A 17,467-nucleotide genomic window follows, 5' to 3' on the forward strand; every position below is an offset into this window, starting at 1 on the left:
TGCATTGCCGTACACAGGACTGTAAGTCAGGGTCGATACCGGGCCACCACACGTGGGATCTGGCTATCGCTTTCATCATTACTATACCCGGGTGTGTGCTGTGGAGATCCGAGATGAACGTCTCCCTGCCCTTTTTGGGTAGCACTACGCGGTTACCCCACAACAGGCAGTCTGCCTGAATGGACAGCTCGTCCTTTCGCCGCTGGAACGGCTTGATTAGCTCTTGCATTTCAACGGGGATGCTGGCCCAGCTCCCATGCAGTACACAGTTTTTTACTAGGGACAGCAGAAGATCTTGGCTGATCCAAGTCCGAATCTGGCGGGCCATGACGGGTGATTTATCAGTTTCAAACGCTTCCATGACCATCAACAAGTTTGCAGGCTGCGCCATTTCCACCCACGTGGTGGGCAATGGTAGCCGACTGAGAGCATCCACGCAGTTCTCGGTGCCTGGCCTGTGGCTGATGGTATAGTTATACGCTGATAGCGCGAGTGCCCACCTTTGTGTGCAGGCTGAGGCATTAGTATTTATCCCCTAGTGTTCAGCGAACAGGGATATGAGGGGCTTGTGATTGGTTCCAGCTCAAATTTGAGGTCAAACTGGTACTGATGCATTTTCTTTACCCCGAACACACATGCTAATGCCTCTTTCTCAATCATGCTGTAGGCCCTCTCGGCCTTAGATAAACTCCTGGAGGCAAAGGCGACAGGTTGTAACTTCCCCGCAACGTTAGCTTGTTGTAATACACACCTGACTCCGTACGATGACGCATCACATGCACAAGTCTTTTACACAGGTTATACAATACAAGCAGCTTGTTGGAGCATAAAATGTTTCTGGCTTTCTCAAAAGCAATTACTTGGTTTCTTTCTCATACCCAGTTCTCACCTTTACACAATAACACATGTAGGGGCTCCAAGAGGGTGCTTAACCCTGGTAGGAAGTTACCAAAATAGTTGAGGAATCCCAGGAACGACCGCAGCTCCATGACGTTCTGTGGCCTGGGCGCATTCCTGATAGCCTCTGTCTTGGTGTCTGTGGGCCGAATGCCACCGCCGCGATCTTTCTCCCCAAAAACTCCACTTCTGTTGCCATGAAGACGCATTTTGACCTCTTCAGCCACAGCCCTACGCGATTCAGTCACTGGAGGACCTCCTCCAAGTTTAGTAGGTGGTCGACAATGTCCCGACCCGTGACCAATATGTCGTCCTGAAAAACCACCGTGCATTGTACCGACTTGAGTAGGCTCCCCATGTTTCTCTGGAAGATCGCTGCAACCGACCGAATTCCAAACGGGCATCTGTTGTAGATGAACAGTCCCTTGTGCGTGTTGATTCAGGTGAGGCCCTTTGAAGACTCCTCCAGCTCCTGCGTCATGTAGGCCGAAGTCAGGTCGAGCTTGGTGAATGTCTTGCCTCCTGCCAGTGTCGCAAATAGGTCGTCTGCCTTAGGTAGCGGGTATTGGTCCAGTAGTGAGAAACGATTAATAGTTACTTTATAATCGCCGCAAATCCTGACCGTGCCATCACTTTTGAGTACTGGAACAATCGGGCTGGCCCACTCGCTGAATTGCACTGGGGAGATGATGCCCTTGTGTTGCAGCCTGTCCAGCTCGATTTCCACTCTCTCCCTCATCATGTGAGGTACCACTAGCGCCTTGTGGTGAATGGGTCGTGCCTCTGGGACCAAGTGGATCTGCACCTTCGCCCTGGAAAAGTTTCCAATGCCTGGCTCAAAAAGGGAAGGAAATTTGTTAAGAACCTGGGTACATGAGGCCTCATCGACATGTGATAGCGCTCGGATGTCATCCCAGTTCCAGCGGATTTTGCCCAGCCAGCTCCTTCCAAGCAGTGTAGGGCCATCGCCCGGGACAATCCAGAGTGGCAGTTCGTGCACGTGCCCTCGTAGGTGACCTTGACCATGACGCTGCCCAGGACAGTGATGAGCTCTTTGGTGTACGTTCTAAGTTTCGTGTGGATGGGGCTCAGGGCTGGTCTGAGGGCCTTGTTGCACCACATTCTCTCAAACATCTTTTTACTCATGATGGATTGGCTAGCACCAGTGTCCAGTTCCATGGCAATGGGTACGCCGTTCAATTTTACATTTAGCATTATAGGTGAACATTTCGTCGAAAATGTGTGCACCCCATATACTTCAGCATCTGCCTCCTCTCTCTGAGGCACGAAATTGCTTTGATTCACCATAATCCACTTTGATCTTCCTCTGCCACGTGGTAGTTAACAGGTTTTGCAGAGCTTGCAGCTCCTCTGCAAGCTCGTTGGAGGTGTCCCATTGTTCCACAGCTCTTGCAAACATACCCTTTGAAGTGGCATGAATAGGCTGAATGGAAGCCTCCACAACACCAACAAGGTGTGAATTGCCTTGCATTCATCCTTTGTTGTGGACTCTGAGTCATCTGGGTCACTTGAGGCCTGCTGGCAGTTGCAGACTCATGGTTTCTGGCCTGTACATTTCTGCTCGCAAACACAGTTCCAGTTAATTTATGAACATTGCTAGCACTTGTGTGCTGAGAGATTTGTTTGGTGTTATCACTGGTGGACATAAACGCCTGTGCTATCGCAATGGCCTTACTGAGGGTCGGTGTCTCTACAGTCGAAAGTTTTCATAGGATGGTCTTGTGGCCAATGCCCAGTACAAAAAAGTCTCTGAGCATCTGCTCCAGGTAGCCATCAAATTCACATTGTCCTGCAAATCGTCTTAGCTCGGCGACGTAGCTCACCACTTCCTGACCTTCAGATCGCTGGCACGTGTAGAACCGATACCTCGCCATCAGCATGCTCTCCCTCGGTTTAAGATGCTCCCGAACCAGTGTACACAGCTCCTCATACGACTTATCTGTGGGTTTCACCAGAGCCAGAAGATTCTTCATGAGGCTGTGGGTCGGTGGCCCGCAGACTGTGAGGAGGGCCGCTCTCCTTTTTGCCGCACTTCCTTCTCCGTTCAGCTCATTGGCTATCAAGTACTGGTCTAGCCGTTCAACGTAGGCTTCCCAGTCCTCACCCTCTGAGAACTTCTCCAGGATGCCCACAGTTTGCTGCATCTTTACGTTGGAATTGTATACTCGTCGCCAGTTATTGTGTTCCTAACACAGATGAGACTGCACACAGGGAGGTTAAAGTAACAGTGACCTCAGTCTTTATTAAGATACTCCAGAGTCAGGAGCTAAACTGGGACTAAAAGCCGACAAATCCCCTGAACCTGATGGCCTACATTTTAGGGTTCTAAAAGAGATGGCTGCAGAGATAGTGGATGCATTGGTTGTCAAGTTCCAAAATTCCCTAGATCGCTGATCGCGATCGGAATAAATCACAAGACTACAATGAGCCCGTGGGGTTTTGGGGGGGTGGGGTGGTGGATGGGGGGGAAGGTGCTGCTGAACGCGATGGAAAGAAGTCACAAGACTGCAATGAGCCTGGGGGTCGGGGGTGGGGGGCTTGCGGGGGGGAGGGAAGGTCCTCTTGAACGCGATCTGAAGAAATCACAAGACTGCAGTGAGCCCATGGGGGGATTGGGGGGAGGGGGAAGGGTTCCCAATCACTGCGCTTGCTCAGACCTGGGTGTGATCCATACAGACCTTGGGGAGAGAGAACAAAGAACCTGTCCTGCCATTTTGAGCTTCTTGCAAAGGTAAAGTTTAAGCATGGGTGCAATACTGACAATGCCATACCTTGTGCGAGCCTTCTGCTTCATGGTGCTGTGGAGGAGACAATTGATTTGATGTCATTGCATCAGGAACATCAGAGCCCGTAGGGTGCTGGGCAGGAGCCCTTACCCACCTCGGGTTTATCGAGACAGGCGTTCGTACCTGCACCTGAGTTATGCAGACTGTGTCAGAAGGCTGCGTTTTCACAAAGAAGTTGTAACAGATCTGTGAGTTGGTGAAAGCAGACCTGCAACCTAGAAGCGAGGACTGCTTTGTCAGTTGAAGTGAAGGTTACAGCTGCACTTTCATTCTATGCATCCAGATCCTTCCAAGCTATAACTGAGGATGTTTGCGCCATTTCTCAACGTGCAACACATGTCTGCATTCGGCAGGTGACTGCTGCACTATCCAATTTTTCGAATGTTCTCACACAGCACTCAACATTCTCACACACACAACTGGCTCTTTAAAAATGGCCAATTGCAGACCGGGAGCTGTACTGCACATGCACGTCCATAGGAATAACGTCATAAACGTCCTTTTTCTTTCTCGTGAATGTGCAGAATATGCGGCATTGTTTTTTCGGCGCAAACAGCGGGCTCCACCCACTAAAGTGACTGGACAGGCTGCGCAGCGCCAATTTTGAAAAATACAGCAGGGAAACTTGGCACAAATATTTTTGGCGTATTTCTGGCCTAGAAAAATGGGCGTAACTCTGGCAATACGCCAAAAAACAGATTTGGGAAAAATTGAGCCCAGTGTTCCCTAGTTTTAGTTTCCACTATGAGTGTAAATATCCTCTCTGCAGCCACCTTGTCGAGCCCCCTCGTTAACGTATTTATTTCAATAAGATCACCTCTCATTCTTCTGAACTCCAATGTGTATAGACCCAACCTACTCAAGCTATCTTCATAAGTCAATCCCCTCATTTCCGGAATCAACCTCGTGAATCTTCTCTGAACAGCCTCTAATGAAAGTATGACCTTCCTTTAATACGGAGACCAAAACTGTACGCAGTACTCCAGATATGGCCTCACCAATACCCTGTACAGTTGTAGCAGGATTTCTCTGCTTTCATACTCCATCCCCTTTGTAATAAAGGCCACATTCCATTTGCCTTCCTGATTATTTGCTGTATCTGCAGACTAACGTTTTGTGTTTCATGCACAAGGACCCCCAGGTTATAGAAACATAGAAAATTGTTGCAGGAGTAGGCCATTCGGCCCTTCGAGCCTGCACCGCCATTCGATAAGATCATGGCTGATCGTTCACCTCAGTACCCCTTTCCTGCTTTCTCTCCATACCCCTTGATCCCTTTAGCCGTAAGAGCCATATAAAACTCCCTCTTGAATATATCCAACGAACTGGCATCAACAACTCTCTGTGGTAGAGAATTCCACAGGTTAACAACTCTCTGCGTGAAGAAATTTCTCCTCATCTCGGTCCTAAATGGCTTACCCCCTTATCCTTAGACTGTGTCCCCTGGTTCTGGACTTCCCCACCATCGGGAACATTCTTCCGGCATCTAACCTGTCCAGTCCCATCAGAATTTTATATGTTTCTATGAGATCCCCTCTCATCCTTCTAGACTTCAGTGAATACAGGCCCAGTCAATCCAGTCTCTCCTCGTATGTAAGTCCTGCCATCCCGGGAATCAGTCTGGTGAACCTTCGCTGCACTCCCTCAATAGCAAGAACGTCCTTCCTCAGATTAGGAGACCAAAACTGAACACAATATTCCAGATGAGGCCTCACCAAGGCCCTGTACAACTGCAGTAAGACCTCCCTGCTCCTGTACATTAAATAAGATCATGGCTGATCTGCCTCGACTCCACTTTCCTGCACTATCCCAATATCCAAAAGGCATTTGATAAGGTGCCACATAAAAGATTATCACACAAGATAGAGGATCATGGGATTGGAGGCCAACTAGATATGAAGGCCAAAATGCCATTTGCCTTCTTCACCACCTGCTGTACCTGCATGCCAACTTTCAATGACTGATGTACCATGATCTCAGATCTCGTTGCACCTCCCCTTTTCCTAATCTGCCGTTTATCCCTACTCTCTGTTTTATGTCTGTTAACCAATCCTCTATCCATGCTAATACATTACTTCCAATCCCATGATCCCCTATCTTGTGTAATAATCTTTTATGTGGCACCTTATCAAATGCCTTTTGGATATTGGGATAGTGCAGGAAAGTGGAGTCAAGGCAGATCAGCCATGATCTTATTTAATGGTGGAGCAGGCTCGGGGACCGAATAGCCTACCCCTGCTCCTATTTCTTATGTTATCAACCAGCCAATTTTTGTTTCATGGATTTTATAAGAAATGGCAACTGTAAAAAGACAGGTTAACTGTTTAGGCGTGCACCCCTTTGTTAACCAAAGGTATTACGGGATATGGGGCAAAGGTATATGGAGTTAGGTCAGCCATGATCTCATTGAATGGAGGAACAGCCTCAAGGGGCTAAATGGCCTACTCCTGTTTCTACATTTCCGGTTCAAATATTAATAGAGCTGAGCTGAAGACCACCCAGATATTCAGTGTTTACAGGGATGACATCATCATATTTTAGGCAAAAGTCTGTCCAAACGAAAAACTTTGTCTTCACGATGGATGTGTCAAGGTCTCTCCGTGAGCTGGGTGATGGGATAGTCGATCACGACCAACTGGATTTTGCTTGGTTTCCCTGAGGCTGTCATTGTGTTTGACCTGAGGCCATTCGGGCGTTTCCGTGGGGGACCTGTTGCCCGAGACAGCCGAGCGCCTTATTCTCGGGTGTTTCCGTGCCGCAGCCTGCAGCCCGGCGGAGCCGAGTGTAGTCTGGTCCATGTTTCGGGAATCTCCGCGGGCCCTGACTTGAGTGACTGAACGCTTGTAACATGGCGGCGGCGATGAAGGGAGAGGAGTTAAACATCTTTGGTTAAGAGAGAAAGAGAGAGCGCGAGAGAAACAAGGACAACTCTCTTGCCGTTTTAATTTGTCTCAAGTAATGGACCCGTGGCTTTTTGTAACACGTGTGCACGAAGAACGTAAGGAGGATTTGCAACAGTCGCAGCAACTAAGGGAATAAGTGGAAGTTTATAGGATCGTTGGGAAGGGAAGGAGGAAAAACAAAGTGTGTGAAAATGTCGGATTCTAAGGTGAAAGTTGCAGTCAGAGTCCGGCCAATGAACCGACGAGGTGAGCAGAATTCCTCTCAAATTAAATAACCAGCGCAATGCTCGGGAGTGTTTTAAGAAATTGTCCGCACTGCTTTTTTTTAAGCAACATTGTTAATGGTGGGAGATAGATACATAGGAGTTGCGGGCTCTTTGGTAACATTGTGACTGATGTTCTACAGAGATGGAACTCAACACGAAGTGTGTGGTGGAGATGGAAGAGAATCAGACTGTCCTTCATCCGCCGCCTTGCCCCAACACATCCAAGGCAGACAACAGGTAACAGCCGCGGCTTCGAAGCCTGTCCTCGCCCCCCAACAAAATATATGTCTGCAATACCAATACTTTTTTTTTTTCTTCACCGATTTATCTCTCATTTCACCGCCTTAAGAATTAACGCCCCGAGGATGATTTTTAAACTAGAAATGTGCATAACAAAATCTGTTATTCCCATTTGCAAAAAAAGGGAGGGAGGGCAGACCGTCTCTCTCACGATCGAGACCGCAAACGGCGCCAGTAGCCACTTCTAGTTGGTACTGAGCTGAGATTAAAAAGTCCGCCGGCCAGCTTCAACGGCGCGCAATCGGATCTTTTATAAAGCAGCTGCTTGTTTTAAAAAAAAACGATCTAAAACGCACACGTGTGACATATATATTACAATCTCCCAATTTTTTTTAAAGAAAAGATAATATTGGAACACGCCCAAAAAATTCCAACGCAATAAACCATAGATATTGAAAGCGAAAAGGAAGACATTGGGGTGGGAGATTAGATATTTTAAATGAAAATAAAGGAAATAAACGAGCGGCGATTAATATTATGTGACGTTCATAATTTGATACTGGTGAAAATAGATGATTGCAGAGAATGAATCGTAACTGTATGATGGCTCTTGACTTTAGTTCACTCAAACTCGCTTTTTGATGTCTTTTTATGAGCTCTTAATATTTGTTCTTGTTGCCCAAACGGTGCTGCTCGACTTATGATTAATTTTGAGGGAAAACCAGGTGACAGCGGGGACTGGGCTCCATGCCATGCTGCTGGGTCCGCTCTGCAGTCTATGTGTGTGCGCGCGCGCGCGCGTCTGCTTTCCTTCAGTTCTTATAAATGTGCCCAGCCGTAGCTTTGCCCACTCCTGTATTCAGTTTGGCTGCAAACCATTGGTGTAACGTTCTCCTTTTTAAAAGTCACAAAGTTTCAGGCCGCAAATTGATTCCTGGTCTGTCTTAGGAATCAGCTAATATATTTTTTGTGCTAAAGATTAATTATTGCCTTGTGTAAATCATCGGGCTCCCTCACTCGCTTTTCAATTGGCTTGTATAGGGAAGACGCGGAACTAACCTGCACCAACCGCAGTTCTAACCACCCTCCACCAGCCGAATCCCAGTCACTGAAATATTTAAAAAGCAGGTGTGGTTTTCTTCCTATAGCTGGAAATGACCGTCTCACGCACCGATTTCGTGTTGCACTGATTTATTTGTTTTTTGAGGGAGCGGCGCTCTTTGCAGTGGACCTTTTTTTGAGTTTAGGGCGTTATTTGGCTGCCTAAATGAACACCGTGCATTCAGTTAGTTGGAGATCTTAATTCAAGTTATTCCATCGTTTTCGGTCGAAAGGTTTCTCGCAATGCAGGCGTAGTGGAGCCATGTAGAATAACTGTCGCAAATCTGAGCATCTTCTGTATTCCGACGTATTTACAATATACGGGATATCACATTGCGTGGATTTAATTAAGGGTTTGGACCAAGATCTTGTGTACCAACCCGACTGGAAGTCTGCTGTTGGTGTCTAGTTCGCTTCGCTCACTGATTTAACTGTAATGCTAGCTATATTTCTGTTATAAATTTGATAGCATGCCATGAATATTGAATTGCAGTTTATTAACACTTTATTCCAATCACCTTTTAATAAATTGAAGAACCATTTGTAGTTGCATCCTTAAATTACGGATATGTCATCAGGGCCGCGTTAAAGTGGATTTAAGTAGTTTGCGCACTGAAATAATCGGCCTTTCGTATTAGACTTGCAGCGTTGCACGTCAGACAATTCCGCCCTTAACGTTTGGGCCGAATGGTCTGTTTCTGTGCTGTATATTCAGTATAACTTTTTGAGGTAGAACACAATGAATAGAAAGTGAAGTTTATGTCCAAAGGCACCTGGAATGTCAGCCAAGGTCATGGCTAGGTCAAATTTTTATTGAGATGTATCTGGCCACCCACAGTTTCCCATTACACAGCGATGCTTCAGCATGTTGCTTTGACCATTCTTGAACTTCTGTGCACATTAGGACACAGGAAAAGTGAGAAGAAATTTAGCCCATCTAGTATCTTAACTCTCATCTTGGCAGTCACTTATTTTCTGAAAAACTTAATGTTTTTGCCTCTTGCATTGCTTATTGGATTATTTCATAATTCGTCTGAGTAAAGAAGGTTTTCCTAATATCAGTTCTACATTGCTTTTTCATCAATGGCAATTTATATTCTCTAATACTTCATTAGCTTGTGTTTTGCTAAAAGACACCCCCTCCAAACATTAAAATCTATCTTTTTCTCTTTACACTGAAGTACTCTGTATTTCCAAAATTTTCTGTTTTTATTGGTTTGTGGCTAGGTTTATAATTTACAAGCTTATGTAATTTATAAGAAAACATAAGAACAGAAAAAATAGGAGCAGGAGTAGGCCATTTGCCCCTCAAGCCTGTTCCACCATTCAATAAGATCATGGCTGATCTGATCATGGACTCCGCTCCACTTCCCTGCCTGCTTCCCATAATCCTTTATTCCCTTATCTCCGTCTTAAATATATTCAATGACCCAGCTTCCACGGCTCTCTGGGCAGAGAATTCCACAGAATTACAACCCTCAGAAGAAATTCCTCCTCATCTCAGTTTTAAATGGGCGGCACCTTGTTCTGAAATTATGCCCCCTAGTTTTAGTTTCCCCTATGAAAGGAAATAACCTCTCTGCATCCAACTTGTCGAGCCCCCTCTTTATGTTTATATGTTTCGATAAGATCACCTCTCATTCTTCTGAACTTCAATGTGTATAGGCTTAACCTATCTTCATAAGTCAATTCCCTCATCTCCGGAATCAACCTAGTGAACCTTCTCTGAACAGCCTCCAATGCAAGTTTTTCCTTCCTTAAATACGGAGACCAAAACTGTACGCAGTACTCTAGTTGTGGCCTCACCAATACCCTGTGCAGTTGTAGCGTGACTTCTCTGCTTTTATACTCCCACTTGCAATAAAGGCCAACATTCCATTTGCCTTCCTGATTACTTGCTGTACCTGCATACTAATTTTTTCTGTTTCATGCACAAGGACCTCCAGGTTCCTCTGTACTGCAGCACTTTGCAAGTTTTCTCCATTTCAATTATAATTTGCTTTTCTATTATTTCTGCCAAAATGGATAACCTCACATTTTCCCACATTATACTTCCCATGCCAAATTTTTGCCCACTCGCTTAGCCTGTCTATATCCCTTTGCCAATTTCTTGTGTCCTCCTCACAATTTGCTCTCCCACCCATCTTTGTATCATCAGCAAACTTGGCTACAGTACACTTGGTCCCTTCATCCAAGTCATTAATATAGATTGTAAATAGTTGCGGATCCAGCACCGATCCCTGCAGCATTCCACTCGTCACTGCCAACTGGAAAATGATCCATTTATCCCGACTCTCTGTTTTCTGTTAGTTAGCCAATCCTCTATCCATGCTAATATATTATCTCCAACCCCATGAGCTCTTATCTTGTGCAGTAACCTTTTATGTGGCACCTTATTGAACGCCTTCTGGAAATCCAAATACACCACATCCACTGGTTCCCTCTTATCCACCCTGCTCGTTGTATCCTCAAAAAAAAAAACTCCAACAAATTTGTCACACATGACTTCCCTTTCATAAAACCATGCTGACTCTGCTTGATTGAATCATGCTTTTCCAAAAGGCCTGCTACTGCTTCCTTAATCTTCCCAACGACAGATGTTAGGCTAACTGGTCTATAGTTTCCTGCTTTCTGTCTTTTTAAATTACATTTGCGGTTTTCGAATCCGCTGGGACCTCTCCAGAATCCATGGAATTTTGGTAGATTACAACCGATGCATCTGTCTCTGCAGCCATTTCTTTTAAGGCTCGAGGATGGAGGCCATCACATCCAAGGAACTGGTCCACCTTTCATCCCATTATTTTACCGAGTACTACTACTTTAGTGACAGTGATTGTATTAAGTTCCTCCCTCCTTATATCCCCTTGATTATCCACTATTGGGATGTTTTTAGTGTTTTCTACCGTGAACATCGACAAAATATGTGTTCAATGTCTCTGCCATTTCCCTGTTCCCCATTATTAATTCTCCAGTCTCATCCTCTAAGGGGCCAACATTTACTTTAGCCATTCTTTTCCTACTTATGTACATGTAGAAACTCATACTATCTGTTTTTATATTTCGTGCTAGTTTGCTTTCATAATGTATTTTCCCCCTCTTTTTTTTTTTAGTCGTTCTTTGCTGACTTTTAAAAGTTTCCCAATCCTCTGACCTCCTACTAGTCTTGGACACTTCAATTTGATACCATCACTTTTTCCCTTAGTTTGCCACGGATAGTTATCTGTTCTCACAGTCTTTCCTTCTCATTGGAATATATTTTTGAGAGTTATGAAATGGGAGTAATTATTTGTACTGCATTTTTTTCTGCGCATGCGTCTTTTAAGCTCCGCCCCCTGATGCCTCCCGCCCGACCCAGATCGGAAGTGCAGCCCCGCTCTCATACCACACGGCCGAGAGTGGCGGCAGGGGGCTGAGAGCGGCGGGGAGGAAGCCGAGAGGACCGGTGGGTGGCAGAGAGCGGCAGCGGGGGTCCGAGAGAGCCCATGGGGGGGGGGAGGGGAAGGAGAGAGAGAGGCTGAGGGGGGAGAGAGAAACTGGGGGAGGGGAAACGGAGAAACTTGGGGTGGGGGGGTAAGAGAGGGAGAGAGAGTGACAGACAGACTGGAGTAAGAGAGAGAGACTTGGGTGGGGGAGTAGGGGTAAGAGAGAGAGCGAGACTGTGGGTGAGAGAGAAGGCGGGGTCGGATGGCAGAGAGGGAACTCGGGAAAGACGGATCACGTTCTTCCAACCCCTTACAAAGGATATCGTTGGAGTGGATGAAATCGAGAAGTCATGACACTTATTATTCAATTCATACCCAGTAAACCTGTTAACAATCCGTACAAAATGCCCCATCCTTGGTGGAGTTGGGTAAGGAGGGACTTTGGCTGGGGGAGGGATGCACTTGCACTGGGGTAAGGCACTTCGGCTGGGGGAGGCATGCACTTGGACTGGGGTAAGGCACTTTGGCTGGCACTTGCTATCTTCTGGGGGGCTCTGTCCTCTGTCACTTCAGGAAGTCAAAGTGGATCAAGTTACAATTTGCAAAGTCAGAGACCTTGGTATGGGCGGTTCCAGTTACACATTCCAATGAAACTTCAGGGTGTGGCTTATCCTCCAAGGGGCCAATCATAGACAAAGGCTGGAGCATGGTGTCCATTTTGGCAGTACAAATAAGCATGTTCTTATGAAATATTTCCTTAAATGTCTGCCACTGCTCATCACCCGTCCCATACTTTAATCTATTTTCCCAGTCCACTTTAGCCAACTCTCCCTTTATAGTCTCCTTTGTTTAAGCTTAGGACACTGGTTTGGGATCCAACTATCTCACCCTCCAACTGAATTTGAAATTCAACTATGCTATGGTCACTCATTCCTAGAGGATCATTTACTAGGAGATCGTTTATTAATCCTGTCTCATTACACAGTACCAAACCTAAGATAGCCTGTTCCCTGGTTGGTTCCGCTACGTACTGTTCAAGGAAACTATCCCGGATACACTCGATGAACTCTTCCTCAAGGCTGCCCTGGCCAATTTGCTTTGTCCAATCAATATGAAGGTTAAAATCGCCCATGATTATTGCCGTTCCTTTATTACAAGCCCTCCATTATTTCTTGATTTTTACTCTGTCTAACAGTGTAGCTACTGTTAGGGGGCCTATAGACTACGCCCACCAGCGACTTTTTCTCATTATTCCTTATCTCCACCCAAACTGACTCAACATCTTGATCTTCTGAGCCAATATCGTTTCTCACTAACGCACTGATCTCATCCTTTATTAACAGTGCTACCCCACCTCCTTTTCCTTTCTGTCTGTCGTTCCGAATTGTCAAATACCCCTGAATATTTAGTTCCCAGCCTTGATCACCTTGAAACCACGTCTCTGTAATGGCTATCAGATCATACCCATTTGTATCTATTTGAGCCGTCAACTCCTCTATTTGTTACGAATGCTGCCTGCATTCAGATAAAGAATGTTTAAATTTGTTTTTTACCATTTTTTTTTTCCTGCTTTGACCCCACTTTCTGATACACTTTAATGTCCCTTCCTGTCACGCTCTGGTTTTCATTTTTCCCCAGTGCTACCCTGTTCTATTGCCTTCTCCTTATTCTTTGACTTTTAAAATTTCTGCTCACCTTAACCCTCACTCCGCGCCCCCCCCCCCCCGCTACACTAATTTGTTTAAAGCCTTCTCTACAGCCCTAGTTATTCGATTCGCCAGGACCTTAATCCCAGCACGGTCTAAGTGGAGCCAGTCCGAACGGAACAGCCCCCTCTTACCCCAGTCCTGGTGCCAGTGTCCCACGAACCAAAACCCATTTTTCCTACACCAGTCTTTGAGCCACGTGTTAAACTCTCTGATCTTATTTACCCTATGCTAATTTGCTCATGGCTCAGGTAGTAATCCAGAGATTATTACCTTTGTGGTTCTGCTTTTTAATTTGGCCCCTAGCTGCTCATAATACCTTCAGCAGAACTTCTTTATTTGTCCTACCTATGTCGTTGGTACCCACGTGGACCAGGACAACTGGATCTTCCCCCTCCCATTCTAAGTTCCTCTCCAGCCCAGAGGAGATGTCCTTAGCCCTGGGTTAATTCAGTTGGGTCACCAATTTTCTGTCTCTCGAGTCTAGACTGCATTGTTTCAACTTCTCTAATCTTTTTTCCATAGCTCATCCCATTACATTTCAGTGGCCTTTGCACTGTTTGCAATGCCAATAAGTATTTTTCTGAAATGGGAACCAAAACTGAGCATAATACTCTTAATTGTGGTCTGAGCAGGTCACTGTAAAACCACAGCAAAACTTCTGTCATTTTGTATTCTATTTTTCTAGCTTTCCATCCTTGTTTTCTATTAGCGTTTTAAACGATTTTACCACTTTCTCCATTGGACATTGAAAATTATGTGTCTACTATTACTCCCTGTTCCTTTTTCTGTGTCTTGTGCTCATTAAATTTAATTCATTGTATACTGATGCCTCACTTTAAAAAAAAACTTGTGTACGTATTTAGTAGTGCTAAAATTGAGCAACCATGTGTCTATCCATTTGGCTATCAATCTAAATACCTCTGCAAATCTTTCACTGCTATCTATATTTGCTATTTTGTGCCATCTGCAAATTCAATCAGTTGATAGTTTTTGGTTGGTATCCAAGTCTTTTATGTTGACTAGAAATGATAGGGATCCAAGTACTGACCTTTGCGGGACATTTTAAATAATTTTTAAATTCGGCTTTTCTTTTGCGAGTTCACAAGCCTTTGGTCCTCACTTAGGTGTTTGATTCACTGATTGGCAGGTACTAAGACAGGAGATTCAATGTTAAAAAAATGGTCCTTTTAAAGCAGGTATGTTGACAAAAATTATCATCTAATCCCCGGCCCCCCTCTCTTCTATAGTCACTTCACATATCTGCATATTGACTTTCCCACCAACTTACTGCCCACGGGATTGGGTAATAGCAGTCATGCTGTTTGGCTTTGTGGGATTCAGGAATGCATGTTGCAAGTTTATATAGGGCAGTATTAAATTTGTACTTGTTTCAAGAATGAGATTGTAGGTCTTGGATAAGTAAGTTCAGGTGCTGTGGATTATTTCTAAAGGATATCCGATTAAGTAATAACCATGCATACATATCCAGTACCCTTTTGCAATACTAAACCGAGCATCAGTAACCAGAGACCCTTTTCCACTCAGCTGATCACTTACTCCAGCGAATGCAACGTGACAACCTAAGGCTTAAATCTGTAAATGACTGCACATAATGTAAAAATAATGTCACTTCCTGAAAAAATGTAATCACTAATGGATGACACTACTCAAATGTTTTGGCACTGAGGGCTGACTACTGGCTTAGGACTTTATGCAGCTGAACTCTGCAACAATCTGCCAAAATGTTGTGCAGTGGAATAATTTACAGTCCTTTCTGTTGTGGACTATAAATTTGGGATGCAGTTAAGAGCCTAAAAAAAGCACAAGGAAAGACCACTGACTCAGTTCATGAAACCATCCCTTCTTCAGATCATGTATGATCCCAACCTATTTTAATCTTCTGAAGGAGGTACTGAAATGTTTCCCTTGCAACTAACCTCTTAAAAAGCAATGCAAAACTCCAGAATACATACCTGGCCTTGCATTCTAAACCAGTTGTCTTGTTGAGTACAACACATGATTCCAGATGCTTAGGAACCATTATGTTTGGAGGGTTTTGAATTGAGCTGAGGGGGTCATCAGATTTCTGACCATCTTGGGCCACAGATTGAGCATAGTTTGTTGAAAATTGCCTCCTGTATGTTTTCATCTTTCTTGTCTTGCCAGTATATTTCGGTAACAAAATGTTTTCAGCAATGGTGACACTATTTTCCTTTTTGAGTAGCTGCCATTGCTATTTGGTAGGCAGGACAGGAGATCTCAGTGTGTGTCTGTATTTGCAGGAGGTCTCCCACAGAGAAATATAGAAAACATTTGCAGTATGTTCCACACCATTTAAAAAAATATTATACAACCTCTTTCAAGAAATATATGCGCATTATAGGTTATACTATGATTTGCAAGATATATGTTGTCAATTTTCATGATTTAAACAATTTACTAGATTTAGTATTTGTGACTTTCAAAAGTGTTCCACTGTTTGACACACAAAAACAAAGTTCAGAACTATGTTACATACTGAGGGAAATCCTTATTAGTCAGGAAATTGATGGCCGATAAGTCCCCAGAGCCTGATGGTCTGCATCCCAGAGCACTCAAGGAAGTGGCCCTAGATATAGTAGATGCATTGGTGGTCATTTTCCAACATTCCATGGACTCTGGATCAGTTCTTATGGATTGGAGGGTAGCTAATGTAACCCCACTTTTTAAAAAAGGAGGGAGGGAAAACAGGGAATTATAGACCGGTTAGCCTGACATCGGTAATGGGGAAAATGCTGGAATCAATTATTAAAGATATAACAGCAGCGCATTTGGAAAGCAGTGACAGGATCAGTCCAACTCAGCATGGATTTATGAAAGGGAAATCATGCTTGACAAATCTTCTAGAATTTTTTTGAGGATGTAACTAGTAGTGGATAAGGGAGAACCAGTGGATGTGGTGTATTTGGACTTTCAAAAGGCTATTGACAAGGTCCCACACAAGAGATTGGTGTGCAAAATCAAAGCACATGGTATTGGGGGTAATGTATTGACGTGGATAGAGAACTGGTTGGCAGATAGGAAGCAAAGAGTGGGAATAAACAGGTCCTTTTCAGGACGGCAGGCAGTGACAAGTGCCGCAAGGTTCGGTGCTGGGACCCCAGCTATTTACAATATACATTAATGATTTAGATGAAGGAATTGAATGTAATATCTCCAAGTTTGCAAATGACACTAAGCTGGGTGGTAGTGTGAACTGTGAGGAGGGTGCTAAGAGACTGCAGGGTGACTTGAACAGGTTAGGTGAGTGGACTAATGTATGGCAGATGCAGTATAATGTGGATAAGTGTGAGGTTATCCACTGTGGTGGCAAAAACAGGAAGGCACCCGAATGGTAACAGATTAGTAAAAGGGGAGGTGCAACGAGACCTGGGTGTCATGGTACATCAGTCATTGAAAGTAGGCATTAAGGCACAGCAGGCAGTAAAGAAAGCAAATGGCATGTTGACCTTCATAGTGAGAGGATTTGAGTACAGGAGCAGGGAGGTCTTGCTGCAGTTGTACAGGGCCTTGGTGAGACCACACCTTGAGTTTTGTGTGCAGTTTTGGTCTCCTAATCTGAGGAAGGACATTCTTGCTATTGAGAGAGTGCAGTGAAGGTTCACCAGACTGATTCCCTGGATGGCAGGACTGACATATGAAGAAAGACTGGATCGACTAGGCTTATATTCACTGGAATTTAGAAGAATGAGAGGGGATCTCATAGAAGCATATAAAATTCTGATGGGATTGGACAGGTTAGATGCAGGAAGAATGTTCCCGATGTTGGGGAAGTCCAGAACCAGAGGTCACAGTCTAAGGATAAGGGGTAAGCCATATAGGACCGAGATGAGGAGAAACCTTTTCACCCAGAGAATTGTGAACCTGTGGAATTTTCTACCACAGAAAGTTGTTGAGTCCAGTTCGTTGGAAATATTCAAAAGGGTGTTAAATGAGGCCTTTACGGCTAAAGGGATCGGGGGTATGGCGAGAAGGCAGGAGTGGGGTACTGAAGTTGCATGATCAGCCATGATCATATTGAATGATGGTGCAGGCTCGAAGGGCCGAATGGCCTGCTCCTGCACCTATTTTCTATATTTCTAT

General features: G+C 44.8%; 1 protein-coding gene across 2 annotated transcripts in view; it reads left to right on the forward strand.

The window, feature by feature from the left end:
* Nucleotides 1–6,314: 6,314 nt before the first annotated feature.
* kif13a (kinesin family member 13A) overlaps nucleotides 6,315–17,467 on the forward strand; it is a 331,493-nt gene continuing 320,340 nt past the window's right edge. For both annotated transcript variants that reach the window (XM_070880643.1, XM_070880644.1), the window contains exons 1-2: nucleotides 6,315–6,853; nucleotides 7,014–7,110. In XM_070880643.1, the coding sequence (XP_070736744.1) occupies nucleotides 6,799–6,853; nucleotides 7,014–7,110 (152 nt within the window). In that variant the 5' untranslated portion in view covers nucleotides 6,315–6,798. The remainder of the gene's footprint in view (nucleotides 6,854–7,013; nucleotides 7,111–17,467) is intronic.

The sequence above is a fragment of the Pristiophorus japonicus genome, chromosome 5, assembly GCF_044704955.1.
Source record: "Pristiophorus japonicus isolate sPriJap1 chromosome 5, sPriJap1.hap1, whole genome shotgun sequence".
In the NCBI taxonomy this organism is placed as follows: domain Eukaryota; kingdom Metazoa; phylum Chordata; class Chondrichthyes; family Pristiophoridae; genus Pristiophorus; species Pristiophorus japonicus.